Source organism: Bos indicus, chromosome 23 (assembly GCF_029378745.1).
Source record: "Bos indicus isolate NIAB-ARS_2022 breed Sahiwal x Tharparkar chromosome 23, NIAB-ARS_B.indTharparkar_mat_pri_1.0, whole genome shotgun sequence".
Classification (NCBI taxonomy): domain Eukaryota; kingdom Metazoa; phylum Chordata; class Mammalia; order Artiodactyla; family Bovidae; genus Bos; species Bos indicus.
In genome coordinates this window covers 30484791-30498761 of record NC_091782.1, presented here as the reverse complement: position 1 = coordinate 30498761, position 13971 = coordinate 30484791, and the positions used below count along the sequence as shown (strand labels likewise).

At 47.9% G+C, this 13971-nt stretch overlaps 1 protein-coding gene and 1 pseudogene across 13 annotated transcripts in view; both read left to right on the top strand.

Moving 5' to 3' along the window:
• Window positions 1-13137, top strand: part of LOC109576679 (BOLA class I histocompatibility antigen, alpha chain BL3-7-like) — a 43211-nt pseudogene extending 30074 nt beyond the window's left edge.
• Window positions 8406-13971, top strand: part of LOC109577074 (BOLA class I histocompatibility antigen, alpha chain BL3-7) — a 27783-nt gene continuing 22217 nt past the window's right edge. For 2 of the 13 annotated variants that reach the window (XM_070777494.1, XM_070777492.1), the window contains exons 1-7: window positions 8409-8575; window positions 8888-9157; window positions 9356-9631; window positions 10534-10821; window positions 10905-11032; window positions 11454-11486; window positions 11626-11673. In XM_070777494.1, the coding sequence (XP_070633595.1) occupies window positions 8503-8575; window positions 8888-9157; window positions 9356-9631; window positions 10534-10821; window positions 10905-11011 (1014 nt within the window). In that variant the 5' untranslated portion in view covers window positions 8409-8502 and the 3' untranslated portion in view covers window positions 11012-11032; window positions 11454-11486; window positions 11626-11673. The other 11 variants (XM_070777489.1, XM_070777487.1, XM_070777486.1 and 8 more) reach the window with 11 other exon arrangements.

The following is a 13971-nucleotide window of genomic DNA, read 5'->3' as shown; positions in this document are numbered from 1 at the left end:
TCCTGGGAGGGAATATGGACAGATTTGGATGGGATGGAGGAGGAAATTTACTTTTCACTGTAACCCTTTATGTCATATGAACTTTTTAGACTTTATGCACGTATTAGTCGGTTGAAGAAAACCCAACGCTGATTTGCTCATCATTTGTTATGTGGTTACTAGATGTCAGGCTCTTTACTGGGTCTCAGTGAGTGACACACCAAGGGATTCACAGCGGGGTGGAATGAGATGTAAATACAACACAGTCTATAACTAGTTGTTCAGAAACAGCTTCCAGGAGGCAGGGAACTGATGGAGAACCTCCTGTGTGCCAGGAGTGGCGCCCCTGCTGGGAACATGAAGAAAACTGAGGTCTATGCTCTGGTGACCTAAACCTCTCACCCTGATGAGGGTCCGTGCCACCCCATGACTTCCCCAGACCCCTGCTAATCTCTGTTGTCCTTGTGTGGGAAGAGAGTAAGGTCCACAAAGGAGATGAAGAGGCAGGAGGCTGGGGTCCTGGGCTCTTAGGACTCAGGGCAGAAGAGTACTCTTCGAGGCTTCAAAGGGTAGGAGGTGTGTGATGCCTGGAGAGGAGGGGTACCCTCCTTGCTGTCTCTAGAGAGGGAGAATGTCATTTTTCAGCCTCTGGCCCAGACTCATGCCTGATCTCCTTGTCACCCTTGTGGCCTCCAGGCTCCACTCCAGGTCCTGTCCTTTGATCTCCAGGAACCACCTTCATAGCCACCAGCTGGGCAGATCTTTTTCCCAATCTGTTGGGCCAGTCTTTCTGACACAATGGTCCCACTGTTTTAGCAAATAAATGGACAATGTCCCAGTAACCCTGAGTGTGAGCTGAGGATGAGCTCTCCCTTCCTTGAGTCTCCCCCCACCACCGAAGCCCCCAACATCATGTATGGGGGTGTGTGAACTGGGGACTGAGGTGAGGGTATTTCTCTGGAAGAAAGGAATTCCTGTAATCTCCTGTGCTCTCTCCTTTTCTCTTTTTCCTTCTTCCACCTCTACTTGAGTCACAGCATACTTGGAAGGATGTGAGAGCTGGACTATAAAGAAAGCTATGTGCTAAAGAACTGATGCTTTTGAACTGTGGTGTTGGAAAAGACTCCTGAGAGTCCCCTGGACAGCAAGGAAATCCAACCAGTCCATCCTAAAGGAAATCAGTCCTGAATATTCATTGGAAGGAATGATGCTGAAGCTGAAATTCCAATACATTGGCCACCTGATGCAAAGATTCGACTCATTGAAAAGACCCTGATGTTGGGAAAGTTTAAGGTGGGAGGAGAAGGGGACGACAGAGGATGAGATCATTGGATGGCATCACCTACTCAATGGACATGAGTTTGAGTAAACTCCGGGAGTTGGTGATGGACAGGGAGGCCTGGCTTGCTGCAGTCCATGGGGTTGCAAAGAGTCAGACACAACTGAGTGATTGAACTGAACTGAACTGATACATGTAATTTCAGAAAAATACCGAAAACATAAGTATAGTTTACTACCAAAATACAGAGCTGACACCTGTGTATTTATCATCCAGGTGGAAAACAAAGCCTCTACCAGCGCCCAGGCCCGAAGGCCCTGTGCCTCTCCCCACTCAGACCCCACTTCCCTGTGCTCGCATCCACTCAATGACCCTCCCCCACCCTCTCCTCTCTGGTTCCTCCCCTCCACGCCCATGGCCTCCATCCCATAATGTCAGTGTTTCCTGCCTCTCCACACTTCTCCAGGAGCCTCCCCACCTTTACAGGCACTTTGGGATGTCCTCTCCCTCCTCTTTCTCCCCTCTCCTACTGCATCCTAGGAATGGAGGTTCCAGAGCTGATTCCCCTAAGGAACAGTCTATAAGTGTGGCAGTAGCCAGTAGCAAGGTCCCATCCCTTGATCATGAGGACACCCTGTATGTTTGTGGGCTCCACCTTGGACCTGGCATTATGGCCTTGATATCTGATCCTCTCTGAGGCCAAAGTCCTTGGTTATTTAATGGGGAGAGAAATGTCCATGTCAGCGTGTATTTTGGGTGAAATTCCAACTTTGATTTTGACACCGAATGGACACCAGCTTGTGTGCACAGCACTCACCCACTGCTGGGAGCCTAAGGAGAGCCTGGGCAGGTCTCTGGTAAGGAGGCCAAAGGAGAGCTCAGGTGTCCTGTCATCAGCCCTGTGGCCACACGGGGGCATAACCACTCTTTCCTCTCCAGTTCTGCACAGGGAAGGCAGAGGATGCACTGTGGTCTGAGTCAGACAGAGGTGGCTGCCCTGGTCCAGTGAGGGGGTGAAGGTGGTTTCTGAGCAGCTCTGGGGTCAGGCTCGAGGGTACAGCAAGGATTAGAGGAGAGGAGAGCGCTGGAACCCTGCCTGTATCTCAGGTTTCCATCTTTTCTCTCCATGTCTCTTCTCAGAAGCTCATTGATGAAAACATCCTGGAAAGTTGATAATCACTTCTTCCATTTCCTGTTCGTTTCTAGTTGATATTAAAATGTGCATTCATTTTAGTATAGTTTGAGATTTACAAACAAGTAGCATAGTTAGTAGAGAGTTTCTATATATCCCACACTCTGTGAAGATATTATACCACCATCATACATTCCTCACAGCTGATGACCAATATTGATACAGTGTTACTAAACTCCAGGACTTATTTGGACTTCATTAGTTTTCCTTTAACCTGATCCAGGATCCTATGAAAGACACATATTAAGTCTGAATTGTGTCTCCTTCAGGCTCCTCTGACTGAGACAGTCACACAGACTTCTCTTGTTCTTGATGACTTTGATGTTTCGGGGAGTACTGCTCAGAGACGTAGTAGAACATCTTTCCATTTGACTGGGGCAAAGGGTTTTGGGAAGAGGACCACAGAGATGAGTGACATTCTCCAGTCACCAAAGGTACACACTGTCCACTGGGATATCACTAATAAGTTCACTTCATCACCTGGCTAAGGTACATTTCCCAGGTTTCTGTGTGAACTTCTATTTTTACCTTCCCACTCCTCACCCTGTGATCTTTAGAAGAAAGTCACTATGTGCAGCCCACACTTAGGGGCGCTCTGATATGCACATTGGTGTGCAGTTCAGCTCAGTTCAGCCGCTCAGTCATGTCTGACTCTTTGCCACCCCATGAATCGCAGCATGCCAGGCCTCCCTGTCCATTACCAACTCCCCAAGTTCACCCAAACTCATGTGCATTGAGTCGGTGATGCTATCCAGCCATTTCATCCTCTGTCGTCACCTTCTCCTCCTGCCCCCAATCCCTCCCAGCATCAGGGTCAGGTGTGTGCAAATATAAGTTTTCAAATGAGTTGGAGAAATACTAGATTCATCAGTGGACAGGATGGAGAGTTTCTGGGTAGCTTCCTTAGAAACTGCTGACTCTTATTTCTGGTGGCTGTGCTGCTTCCTATTCCTGCCCCAGTGAGTGAGGGTTTCTGCTGCTCTGTGTCCTGCTGCTCCAACCTTGGCATCACCAGGTCTTGGACTGTAGATGTGCCATCAGGTGTGATGCACGTTACTGTCTTTGTAATTTACATTTCCTAACAACATAAGATGTTTAGCATCTTTTCATATACATTTCCATTGTTATATCTTCTAGAAGAGGTGTCTGTTCAGACTTTATTTTTAAATAGTTATTTTCATTTTGTTGAGTTGAAGACTTCTATGTATATTCTAAAACATGTCTTTTATCAGATATGTGAATTTACAATAATTTCTCCCAGGCTGTGGCCTGAGCTCTTTTACTGATCTAACAGTATTCATTAATGAACAGTATACTTTTCTGGAAAGAAAAATGAGAAATTTCTAACTGCACTTGTTTCTGAATTGAGGACTTGAGTGAATGGGGAATGAGGGAAAGAATATGGATTATTTATTTTTGTATATGCTTGAGTATCTCTTCAATTCTCTTGTGTGCTGGTAAATAATGCTTTCAAAAATTACATGAAAATCCCTTACATTTGTAAGCACTTGACAGATCACCCTCAGCTCATACACTAGGATGTACATTCTGATCCTCTAGCTGGGCTGGAGCTCACCTCGCTTCTGTGTTATTCTCCTGTTGGACATAAGTCATCTCACAGGAGATCAGCATCAGACAAGGACATCTGAGTGCATGACACAGAGAGACAAAACAAGAACACGACAGCATTCTGTACAAGCTCAGACCAACCAGGCAGCACGGTGCCCCTCACCGTGGACCAAACCTCTCCCTGTGCTGATCCAGAGACCACTGCTTCCTCCCAGTCACAGCTGTATCCTCGCTCTAGTCTGCCCTCCCTATAGCAGAGGCTCACTGAGGTGCCCAGGCATAGAATTATCCCCACTTCCTGACCACACCCAATCTAGAGTGAGCCAGTCTCGCACAGACGCTTCTCAAAATCAAAGCCCACATCCTCTATATCAGCGGTCCTCAACTTTTTGGCACCAGGAACTGATTTCATGGAAGACAGTTGTTCCATGGATCAGGGATGGGAGGAATGGTTTCAGCATGATTCAAGCACAGTATATTTTTTGTACACGTTATTTCTAATCTAATGTTGGCACTGATCTGACAGGAGGTACCAGGCCAAGCTCAGAGTTTGGGGACTCTTGGCTGTATATGTTCTAACACTTTACAAGGACACTATCTATGGTCTCTGCTGCTGCTGCTGCTGCTGCTGCTAAGTCACTTCAGTCGTCTCCGACTCTGTGTGACCCCATAGACGGCAGCCTACCAGGCTCCCCCATCCCTGGGATTATCCAGGCAAGAACACTGGAGTGGGTTGCCATTTCCTTCTCCAACCCATAAAAGTCAAAAGTGAAAGTGAAGTCACTCAGTCGTGTCTGACTCTTCGCGACCCCATGGACTGCAGCCTACCAGGCTCCTCCATCCATGGGATTTTCCAGGCAAGAGTACTGGAGTGATCTATCGTCTCTGATACTGTGTAATCTCCCTTGCTGTACCCAGCATAAATCCAACTTGATTCCCCACAGATTTGCTTCTGGTGGTCTTTGGCTGAAGAATATTGAGACATGTTACTTGTTTGCAAAAAACTTTTATGTGTCTCCATTGCAATAGGGGCATATGTTTGTATCCTGAGTGTCTGATTGACATAGAAAAGATTTATCTGCTTTGATGACTTTTAAGCTTTGGGTCATAAAACTCTTCATTCCACATATGTAAAAAAATTCATGTATATTTTTGTCTAGGAGAGAGGGGTCCAAGGGTGAAAGGAAACAAAACTGACTGAATTTGGGAAGAAAGCATATATAGCAGGAGCAGTAAGTAAAAAGTAATAAGGTGGTGAATTCTAATGTTCTGCTTCACAACTTTACAAGTATGTACAAGTCCTACAAAGTATTGATATCTGTTGTGTTCAGTTGATAACTTCTGTGTGTCCTTATGTTTACCAGGTTAAGGAAAACACCAAGAGATCAAGGATTATACCCATTTATCATTATCGGACAACTAGCAGTGATGGGCAGTTTTGAACACTTACGACCTTAAGGTGATAAACCATGGTTTGGCCCATGTCTGAACACTCTATCTGTTAAAATACACATTAAAGAAACATTCAGAGCATGCTGTATTTTAAAGCTATATCTAAGACCTGCACAGACAAATCTATGACTTCAATATTGATTATTTTAATGTGCATCAATCCATGAGTCACATAGGATCTTTTAGGGGAAAGAGACAGGAGATTAATTAACAACATTCTAGATATGCACTGACCAATATGCTAGCTAGTAGCCACACATTGCTATTTAAATTAAATTAAATTAAAGTGCTCAGCACAACAGACACTTTAAGGTGCTAAATAGCCCCATGTAGCTACTGGTTACCTGACTGGACAGCACAGACATAGAACAATTCTTTCAGCACAGAATGTTCTGTTGGAACAGACTGCTCTTCATGATTTGTGGGCCTCGAGTCTGGTGCATTAGACCACGTGAGATGAAAGGGCCAATGTTATTTTTCTTAGACACTACATCAGACTTCTGTCTGGGATATGAATACATATTAGGCTGCTGCTGCTAATTCGCTTCAGTCGTGTCCGACTCTAATTAAGTGAAACAATGTATTACTTTGTAGAAATATTATAATAGTACAAGAGATGCTCAATGTGCAAAATAGGCTTATGGATTTTAATGTAACAGAATAGAAAATAGTCAATGATATTGTTTCAGGTCCACTGTGGAAAAAACCTTTGAGAAACTACAATTTGTATAGTTTTAGTTTGTATCCAAGATAAACATCCACAATTATCTGAAAAGATTATTAAAATATACTTCTCCTAAGTATGTGTGAGCTTTTTCACTTTCATACACTTCAATCAAAATAACAAACTCAATGCAGATGCAAACCTGAAAACCCAGTGGTTTTCTAGCGAAAGAGACAAGAAAGAGACTTGGAAAAAATGTAAAAAGCTCCATGCTTCTCACTACCCTGTTTATTTTGGGAAATAGTTATTCATATTAATATTATTCTAAATAAACTAACAAAAATCTTTAAGGTTTATTATTCGTAGTATGGAAAATATGCATAGAAGTGGTCACATAATACTATCCTTGGGGTCCTCACTAATTTGTAAGATTGTGTAGATATTTTAATCAAAATCACAAACAGCCCCAGAACTTGGACTCGGGGAGACGGTGGGACAAAGAGTTCTTGGTGCAGGAAGGGAGTTCAGTTCAGGCGCTCAGTTGACTCCGACTCTTTGTGACCCCATGGACCGCAACACGCCAGGCTTCCCTATACATCACCATCTCCTGAAACTTGCTCAAACTTATGTCCATTGAGTCAGTGATGCCCTCTAACCATCTCATCCTCTGTCATCCCCTTCTCCGCTTGCCTTCCATCTTTGCCCAGGGTCTTTTCTGATAAATCAGTACTTCACATCTGGTGGCAAAAGTATTGGAGCTTCAGCTTCAGTCCTTCCAATGAATATTCAGGACTGATTTCCTTTAAGATTGACTGTTCTCCTTGCAGTCCAAGGGACTCTCAAGAGTCTTTTCCAACACCACACTTCAAAAGCATCGGTTCTTCGGCACTCAGGTTTCTTTGTAGTCCAACTCCGACATCCATACATGACTACTGGAAAAGTCATAGCTTTGACTAAACGGACCTTTGTTAGCAAAGTAATGTCTCTTTTCAATATGCTGTCTAGGTTGATCATAGATTTTCTTCCAAGGAGTAAACATCTTTTAATTTCATGGCTGCAGTCACCATCTGCAGTGATTTTGGAGCCCCCCAAAATAAACTCTCACTGTTTCCATTGTTTCCCCATCTATTTGCCAGGAAGTTATGGGACCAGATGCCCTGATCTTAGTTTTCTGAATGTTAAGTTTTAAGCCAACATTTTCACTCTCCTCTTTCACTTTCATCAAGAGGCTCTTTAGTTTCTTCACTTTCTGCCCTAAGGATGGTGTCATCTGCATATCTGAGGTTATCGAAATTTCTCCTGGCAATCTTGATTCCAGCTTGTGCTTTATCCAGCCCAAATTTTGCATGATGTACACTGCTGCTGCTGCTGCTGCTGCTGCTGCTAAGTCGCTTCAGTCATGTCCGACTCTGTGCGACCCCAGAGACTGCAGCCCACCAGGCTCCCCTGTCCCTGGGATTCTCCAGGCAAGAACACTGGAGTGGGTTGCCATTTCCTTCTCCAATGTATGAAAGTGAAAAGTGAAAGTGAAGTCGCTCAGTCATGTCTGACTCTTCCAAACCCCATGGACTGCAGCCTACCAGGCTCCTCCGTCCATGGGATTTTCCAGGCAAGAGTACCAGAGTGGGGTGCCATTGCCTTCTCCGATGATGTACTCTTCATATGAATTAAATAAGCAGGGTGACAATAAACATCCCTGATGCACTCCTTTCCCAATTTGGAACCAGTCTGTTGCTTCATGTCCGGTTGTAACTGTTGTTTCTTGCCCTGCATAGAGATTTCTCAGGAGGCATGTCAGGTGGTCTGCTATTCCCATCTCTTGAAGAATTTTCCACAGTTTAAAACAGAAGTAGATGTTTTTCTGGAACTCTCTTGCTTTTTCGATGATCCAGCGCAGGCTGGTAATTTGATCTCTGGCTCCTCTGGCTTTTCTAAATCCAGCTTGAACATCTGAAAGTTCACGATTCACGTACTGTTGAAGCCTGGTTTGGAGAATTTTGAGCATTACTTTGCTAGCCTGTGAGATGAGTGCAATTTGTGCGGTAGTTTGAACATCCTACCTAGCAGGAAGGGAGGTATCAGGGCAAAGTCCCAGGTCCCTGGAAGGAGAGCCTCTCCGGATCTCAGGGTCAAGGGCGGTGTCTGGGGCTGGGACGCTCCATGTTAGGGATTCCCCTTCTCCCCGAGTTTCACTTTCTCTCTCACAACCTGTGTCGAGCCCTCCTGCTTGGACACTCGTGACGCCGCTCCAGTTCTCACTGCCACTGGGTGTTCGGTTTCTAGAGAAACCAATCAGCCTCTCCGCGGATCCCGATTGCAAAGTCTCCACCGACCCGCCCGGATTCTGCTTCTTCCCAGACCCAGAGGATGTGCGTCATGGGGCCGCGAACCCTCCTCCTGCTCCTCTTGGGGGTCCTGGTCCCCCGAGACACACGGGCGGGTGAGTGCGGGGTCGGGAGGGAACGACCTCTGCGGGGAGAGGCGAGGGGATCTTCCGGGAGTCTGGTGGGCAAGACCCCAGGGAACGAGCAACCCCGACTGCTCTGCCCAGACCCGCCCCCTCCCCGGGTCCCGTCCTGTCCCTCCGTTGCATCCCGACCCCTCTTTTCTTCCCCCTCCGAAGTTCGGGCCGGTCTTCGACCTCTTCCATCTCATTGACCCTACGACCCTTCCGCCCTCCCTGTCCCATCACCTCGGACCCGGGACGCGCGCCGCGGGGAGGTCGGGCCGTCTCACCCCTCCCCGCTCTCAGGCCCTCACTCCCTGAGGTATTTCCTCACCGCCGTGTCCCGGCCCGGCCTCGGGGAGCCCCGCTTCATCACCGTCGGCTACGTGGACGACACGCAGTTCGTGCGGTTCGACAGCGACCGTCCAGATCCGAGGATGGAGCCGCGGGCGCGGTGGGTGGAGGATGAGGGGCCGGAGTATTGGGATCAAGAGACGCGGATACAAAAGGAAAACACACAGACTTTCCGAGCAAACCTGAACACCCTACTCGGCTACTACAACCAGAGCGAGGCCGGTGAGCGACGCGGCCAGGGTCCGGGTCACGACCCCCATCCCCAGGGACCGGTCCGGGTCCCCCCGAGTCGGCGAGTCCGAGGGTCACCCCAACATTGTAGAACACGCCCGGCCCCCTGCCTGGAGAAGCCGGTGGGGACTTGACCCGGTTTCATTTTCAGTTTGGGTTTAATCACCGCGGGTGGTCGGGGTGGGTCAGGGTCTCACACCATCCAGTGGATGCACGGCTGCGGCGTGGGGTCGGACGGGCGCCTCCTCCGCGGGTATAATCAGCACGCCTATGACGGCAAAGATTACCTCGCCCTGAACGAGGACCTGCGCTCCTGGACCGCGGCGGACACAGCGGCTCAGATCACCAAGCGCAAGTGGGAGGCAACAGGTGCTGCGGAGAGATTCAGGAACTACCTGGAGGGCAAGTGCGTGAAGTTGCTCCGCAGACACCTGGAGAACGGGAAGGACACGCTGCTGCGCGCAGGTACGAGGGGCACGGGGCCGCCCTGATCTCCCCTCGGGCCGGAGCTGGCTTCCCACGAGGAGAGGAAAATGGGGTCCCTGTGGGAGCAGCGCCCCAGGTTCTTGTCAGGAGAGGGAGGAAATCCGCCCGGGTTTTCATATTCTGTACAAGACAGTCACCAGTGGCCCCACTTCTCTGAAGGACAATTAAGGAATCCAGTGTCTTTGACGAAGAAGCAGGAAACAAACCATCCCTGAAATAGCTGGTCAGCGGTGCCCTGTAACCCTGGCCACCATCTTGTGATCCATGACTTTCTCTCTCAAGGCCTGTTCTCACCCTGAGAGCATCTTAGGAGGCCTGACTCCAGCTTTTCTGAGTCATTCAGCCTTCACCAGAATCAGGACCTTTACTCTGTATTCTCCCCCTCACATTTTTAGAGCACCTATCCTAGTCTCTTATTCTAGAAATGTCCAAGGACTAATATAGATCATCCCTGATTTCTGATTTGAGGAATTTATCTAGCTCTTGTGCTGCTTTTTTCAAAAATATGGTCTTCAATGTTCCATAGCTTAGAGGGTAAAAAAAGTTCATAATAAGTCTGGGGATCTGATGTACAGCCTGGTGACTATAGTTAATAATAATCCTGTATTGTATACTTTAAAATTGATCTTAATCATTTTCATCACACCTGTCAAACAGACACACACATAAGGCAAGTTGATGAATACATTAATTACCTTCACAGTGTACATATATATCAAACTGACATGTAGTACACTCTAAATGTGTAGTTTTTGTTAAGTATACCTCACTAAAGCTGGGGGAAAAAATTACTGTCTGTCCTTTCTCAGGATGGTCACATGATGCTGCTTTAGTGACCCATGGAGATAACACAAACTGTGAATTTTCTGATTCTTCCTCAGACCCTCCAATGGCACATGTGACCCATCACCCCATCTCTGAGCATGAGGTCACCCTGAGGTGCTGGGCCCTGGGCTTCTACCCTGAGGAGATCTCACTGACCTGGCAACGCAATGGGGAGGACCAGACCCAGGACATGGAGCTTGTGGAGACCAGGCCTTCAGGGGATGGAACCTTCCAGAAGTGGGCGGCCCTGGCGGTTCCTTCTGGAGAGGAGCAGAGATACACGTGCCGTGTGCAGCACGAGGGGCTTCAGGAGCCCCTCACCCTGAGATGGGATAAAGGAGGGGGTAGGAATGGAGTTTCCTCTCAGATAAAGCAGGAGCCCTTCAGGACTCAGTTCAGCAAGGTCAGGGCTCAAGCCTGAGGTCAGGGCCTCTTCCCTTGCCTCCACAGAACCTCCTCAGCCCTCTGTCCCCATCATGGGCATCATTCTTGTCCTGGTTCTCCTCGTGGTGGCTGTGGTGGCTGGAGCTGTGATCTGGAGTAAGAAACGCTCAGGTAGGGAAGACAGGGAGGGACCTGAGTTTTCTTGTCTCACTGGGGGTTTCAGCCCAGGTAGAAGTTTACCTGGCTGGTTACTGGAAAGTACCCTCCACACACATGTGGTGTCTGGAGCTGATGCTAATATTTTCCTTTTCTAAAACACGTGTGAAAATGAAAGAGAAATTTTTCACCTTCCTAATTCCAGTTGGGGACCAGGTTTCCAGCACTTGAAGGTCAGAGGGAGGTCCTTGCTGAGGACCTCCAGGAGGGCAGGTGGCCCCGTCCTTACACGTCTCCCTTCTCTGTGTTCCTGATCCTGGCATGAGTTTTGACCACAGTTCCAGAAAGTTCTCTGAGGTCCAGGACTAGATGTTCCTCTAGGATCTCATGACTCAGCCTTCTCCCTGGCCTCTCACGTGATATTTTCTTATCACAGGTGAAAAAGGACGGATCTACACCTAGGCTTCAAGTAAGTATGGAGGGGGTGATTCCTGAGACCCTTGTGAGGGTGCAGACAGGAGGCCATGGGGGGCTCACCCTCCTCAAAGTGCCTTCTCTAGTTTCTCTCCTGTGGGTTCTGACCACATCCTGGTCTTGTTCTCCCCCAGGCAGTGACAGTGCCCAGGGCTCTGATGTGTCTCTCACGGTTCCTAAAGGTGAGACACTGGGGTGTCTAGATTGGGAGGGTAGTTGGGGCAGAGGGGACACACTGGGTGGCGGGGGTCTCTGAGTGGGACATGTGAGCATGTGGGGGGCTGTGGAGAATGTCAGCCCTTACATGACCGCCTGAACTGGTTCCTGATTCTTTTCTCTCATAGTGTGAGACAGCTGCCCTGTGGGGACTGAGTGATGCTCGGTCCTGCTTTGTGATGTCATATCCCCAGACCCCTCTTTCTGCAGCTGCATCTGAATGTATCTGTGCTCCTATTGGCATAACGTGAAGCTCTTTGCTTCATATGCACTGAGTAATGATGTCTTATTTCCTTTTTGAAGATAAAATCTGTATAGATGAATTTGTCTTTTCTAATCGATGCTATGAAGGGGGATTGGATAATAAAGGTGAGGATTCCTAAAGTTTGAAAGAGGAGATAAACTGAAACACTGAGAACCTTCCAGATCCATCCACAGGTTTGCTGTGCTGAGTCAGCTGCAGGAGAACAGGAGGAGGTTGTGAGGAGTATGGACAGGGCCTGTGCCCAGTCAGTGAACCATGCCTGGTGGGCATGCATGCACTGCCCATGGTCACTCCTGGACTGGTCACTCTTCTCCATTCCATTGTCCTTGTCCCTTCAGTAAATCCTTTTTCCACCAAGGACCTGTGATCATGGACTGAGAAGTCACCTGGGCCTTGTATCTCCAGCACCATGGGCAGGGTGCGTTTCTTAAACGGTTAGCCTAGGCTCAGGCCTTGAACCAATCCTTAGCTCCTGTCATTTTTGAATGTGTTTATATTTTGCTTATTTAGTTATTGCTATTATTGTTGTTGCTGTAATGACTGTTCTTTTTCATGTGTAGAGTCCTGGTCTCATTCTTCTCTGGGTGATCCCATCTCTGACAGCAGCAGGGGTCACTTTGCCTGTCGTTGTCCCCACAAGTCAAGGGATCCATACACACAGGATCTCAGCGGTGTCAAGAGGGAAATTTCAGAGCCATCCAGCTCTTGCCATCCTAGAAATTTTGCCGGATTCTTCTTCCAACTTTTTTCCATCTTTGAAAAGGACCACGTGATGGAACTTGCAAAGAAGAGGGACCCAATAGTTTTCTTATCTTGACTTAATTCTTGCTGGACTTCTCTCTTCTCTGCAGTCTGCCCCCTTTTCTGCCCTTACATCTTCTAAGGCTACTATTGGCTCCCATCTCAACTCATAGATTTAGAAAGCTAGTCTAATAAAATCACAGCGGGTTGAATATAGGAGCCGGAAGCGAAGGATCTTCCCTTTCTGAAGAGATAGAGCCTTGTGTGTGGTATGCAGGCTGACCGGTGTGGGAGGGAAGGGAGATCAGCCTTTATGAGGAAAATATAGGCCGCATTGAGGTCGGTGCGAATGGATGTTGTGCTGTAACTGCAATGAGACAGCATGTGGCCTGAGGTCACATTAATAAAGACACTATCTCTGGAATAGGGAAGTGCTTTACTGCCCATTCATTCAACTGATATTTGTTGTGTGATGGAGACATGACACACTCTTTTTGCATCTAGGAGAACTCAGTGAACTAACAACTGAAAAACCTTGTCCACCATGTGCAATGTGTTCTAGAAGGAAGGGGCAGAGCATGACTGTGAGCCTAGTGAGTGAAGTGTTTCCCGTATGGGTTGGTAAATGCTCTGAGGAAGGTGACGCAGAGTGTGAGTGTGTGGGGACAGGGAAGGTGGCTGTGTTACTAGGGTGCACAGGGGCCTCACTGAAAAGGTGACCTTTGAGTAAAGATGTGGAGAACATGAAGGATTGTCCACAAGGAGGTCTAGGGGAGGTTCTCTCCAGGCAGAGGAGCCTCCAGGGCAAATGCACGAGGGTTCTGTGTTCAAGGGAGAGCCAGGAGGCAGCTGGGGCTGAAGGAAAAGGAATTGTGATGAGATCCCATGTCCGGCCAGATCCTGTGGGCCTCCAGGATGTTAGAGGGGGTTGATTTTATCTCAGTAAGCTGTGAGGTCATAGGATGATACAAACAGAGGAGGACCTGCTATGACTGCTCTCTGGAAGGGTCAGCCAGGCTGCTGTGCAGAGGCAGGAGGTGAAGGGCAAGGGAGGAGCAGAGGAGCCTGAGGGAAACAGCACAGGGTCCAGGCTGGGGAGGCTACTGCTTGTCTGGGGTGTGAGCAGGGAAGATAGTAGTGAGTGAGTGGATTCTTGATTTATTCTGAAAATGCATTTTACAGCACATCCTAGAGGATTAAATCTCAGTTATGAGAAAGGGTGAAGGAGGACGGCAAAATTTGAGATTTGCAAGTAAGC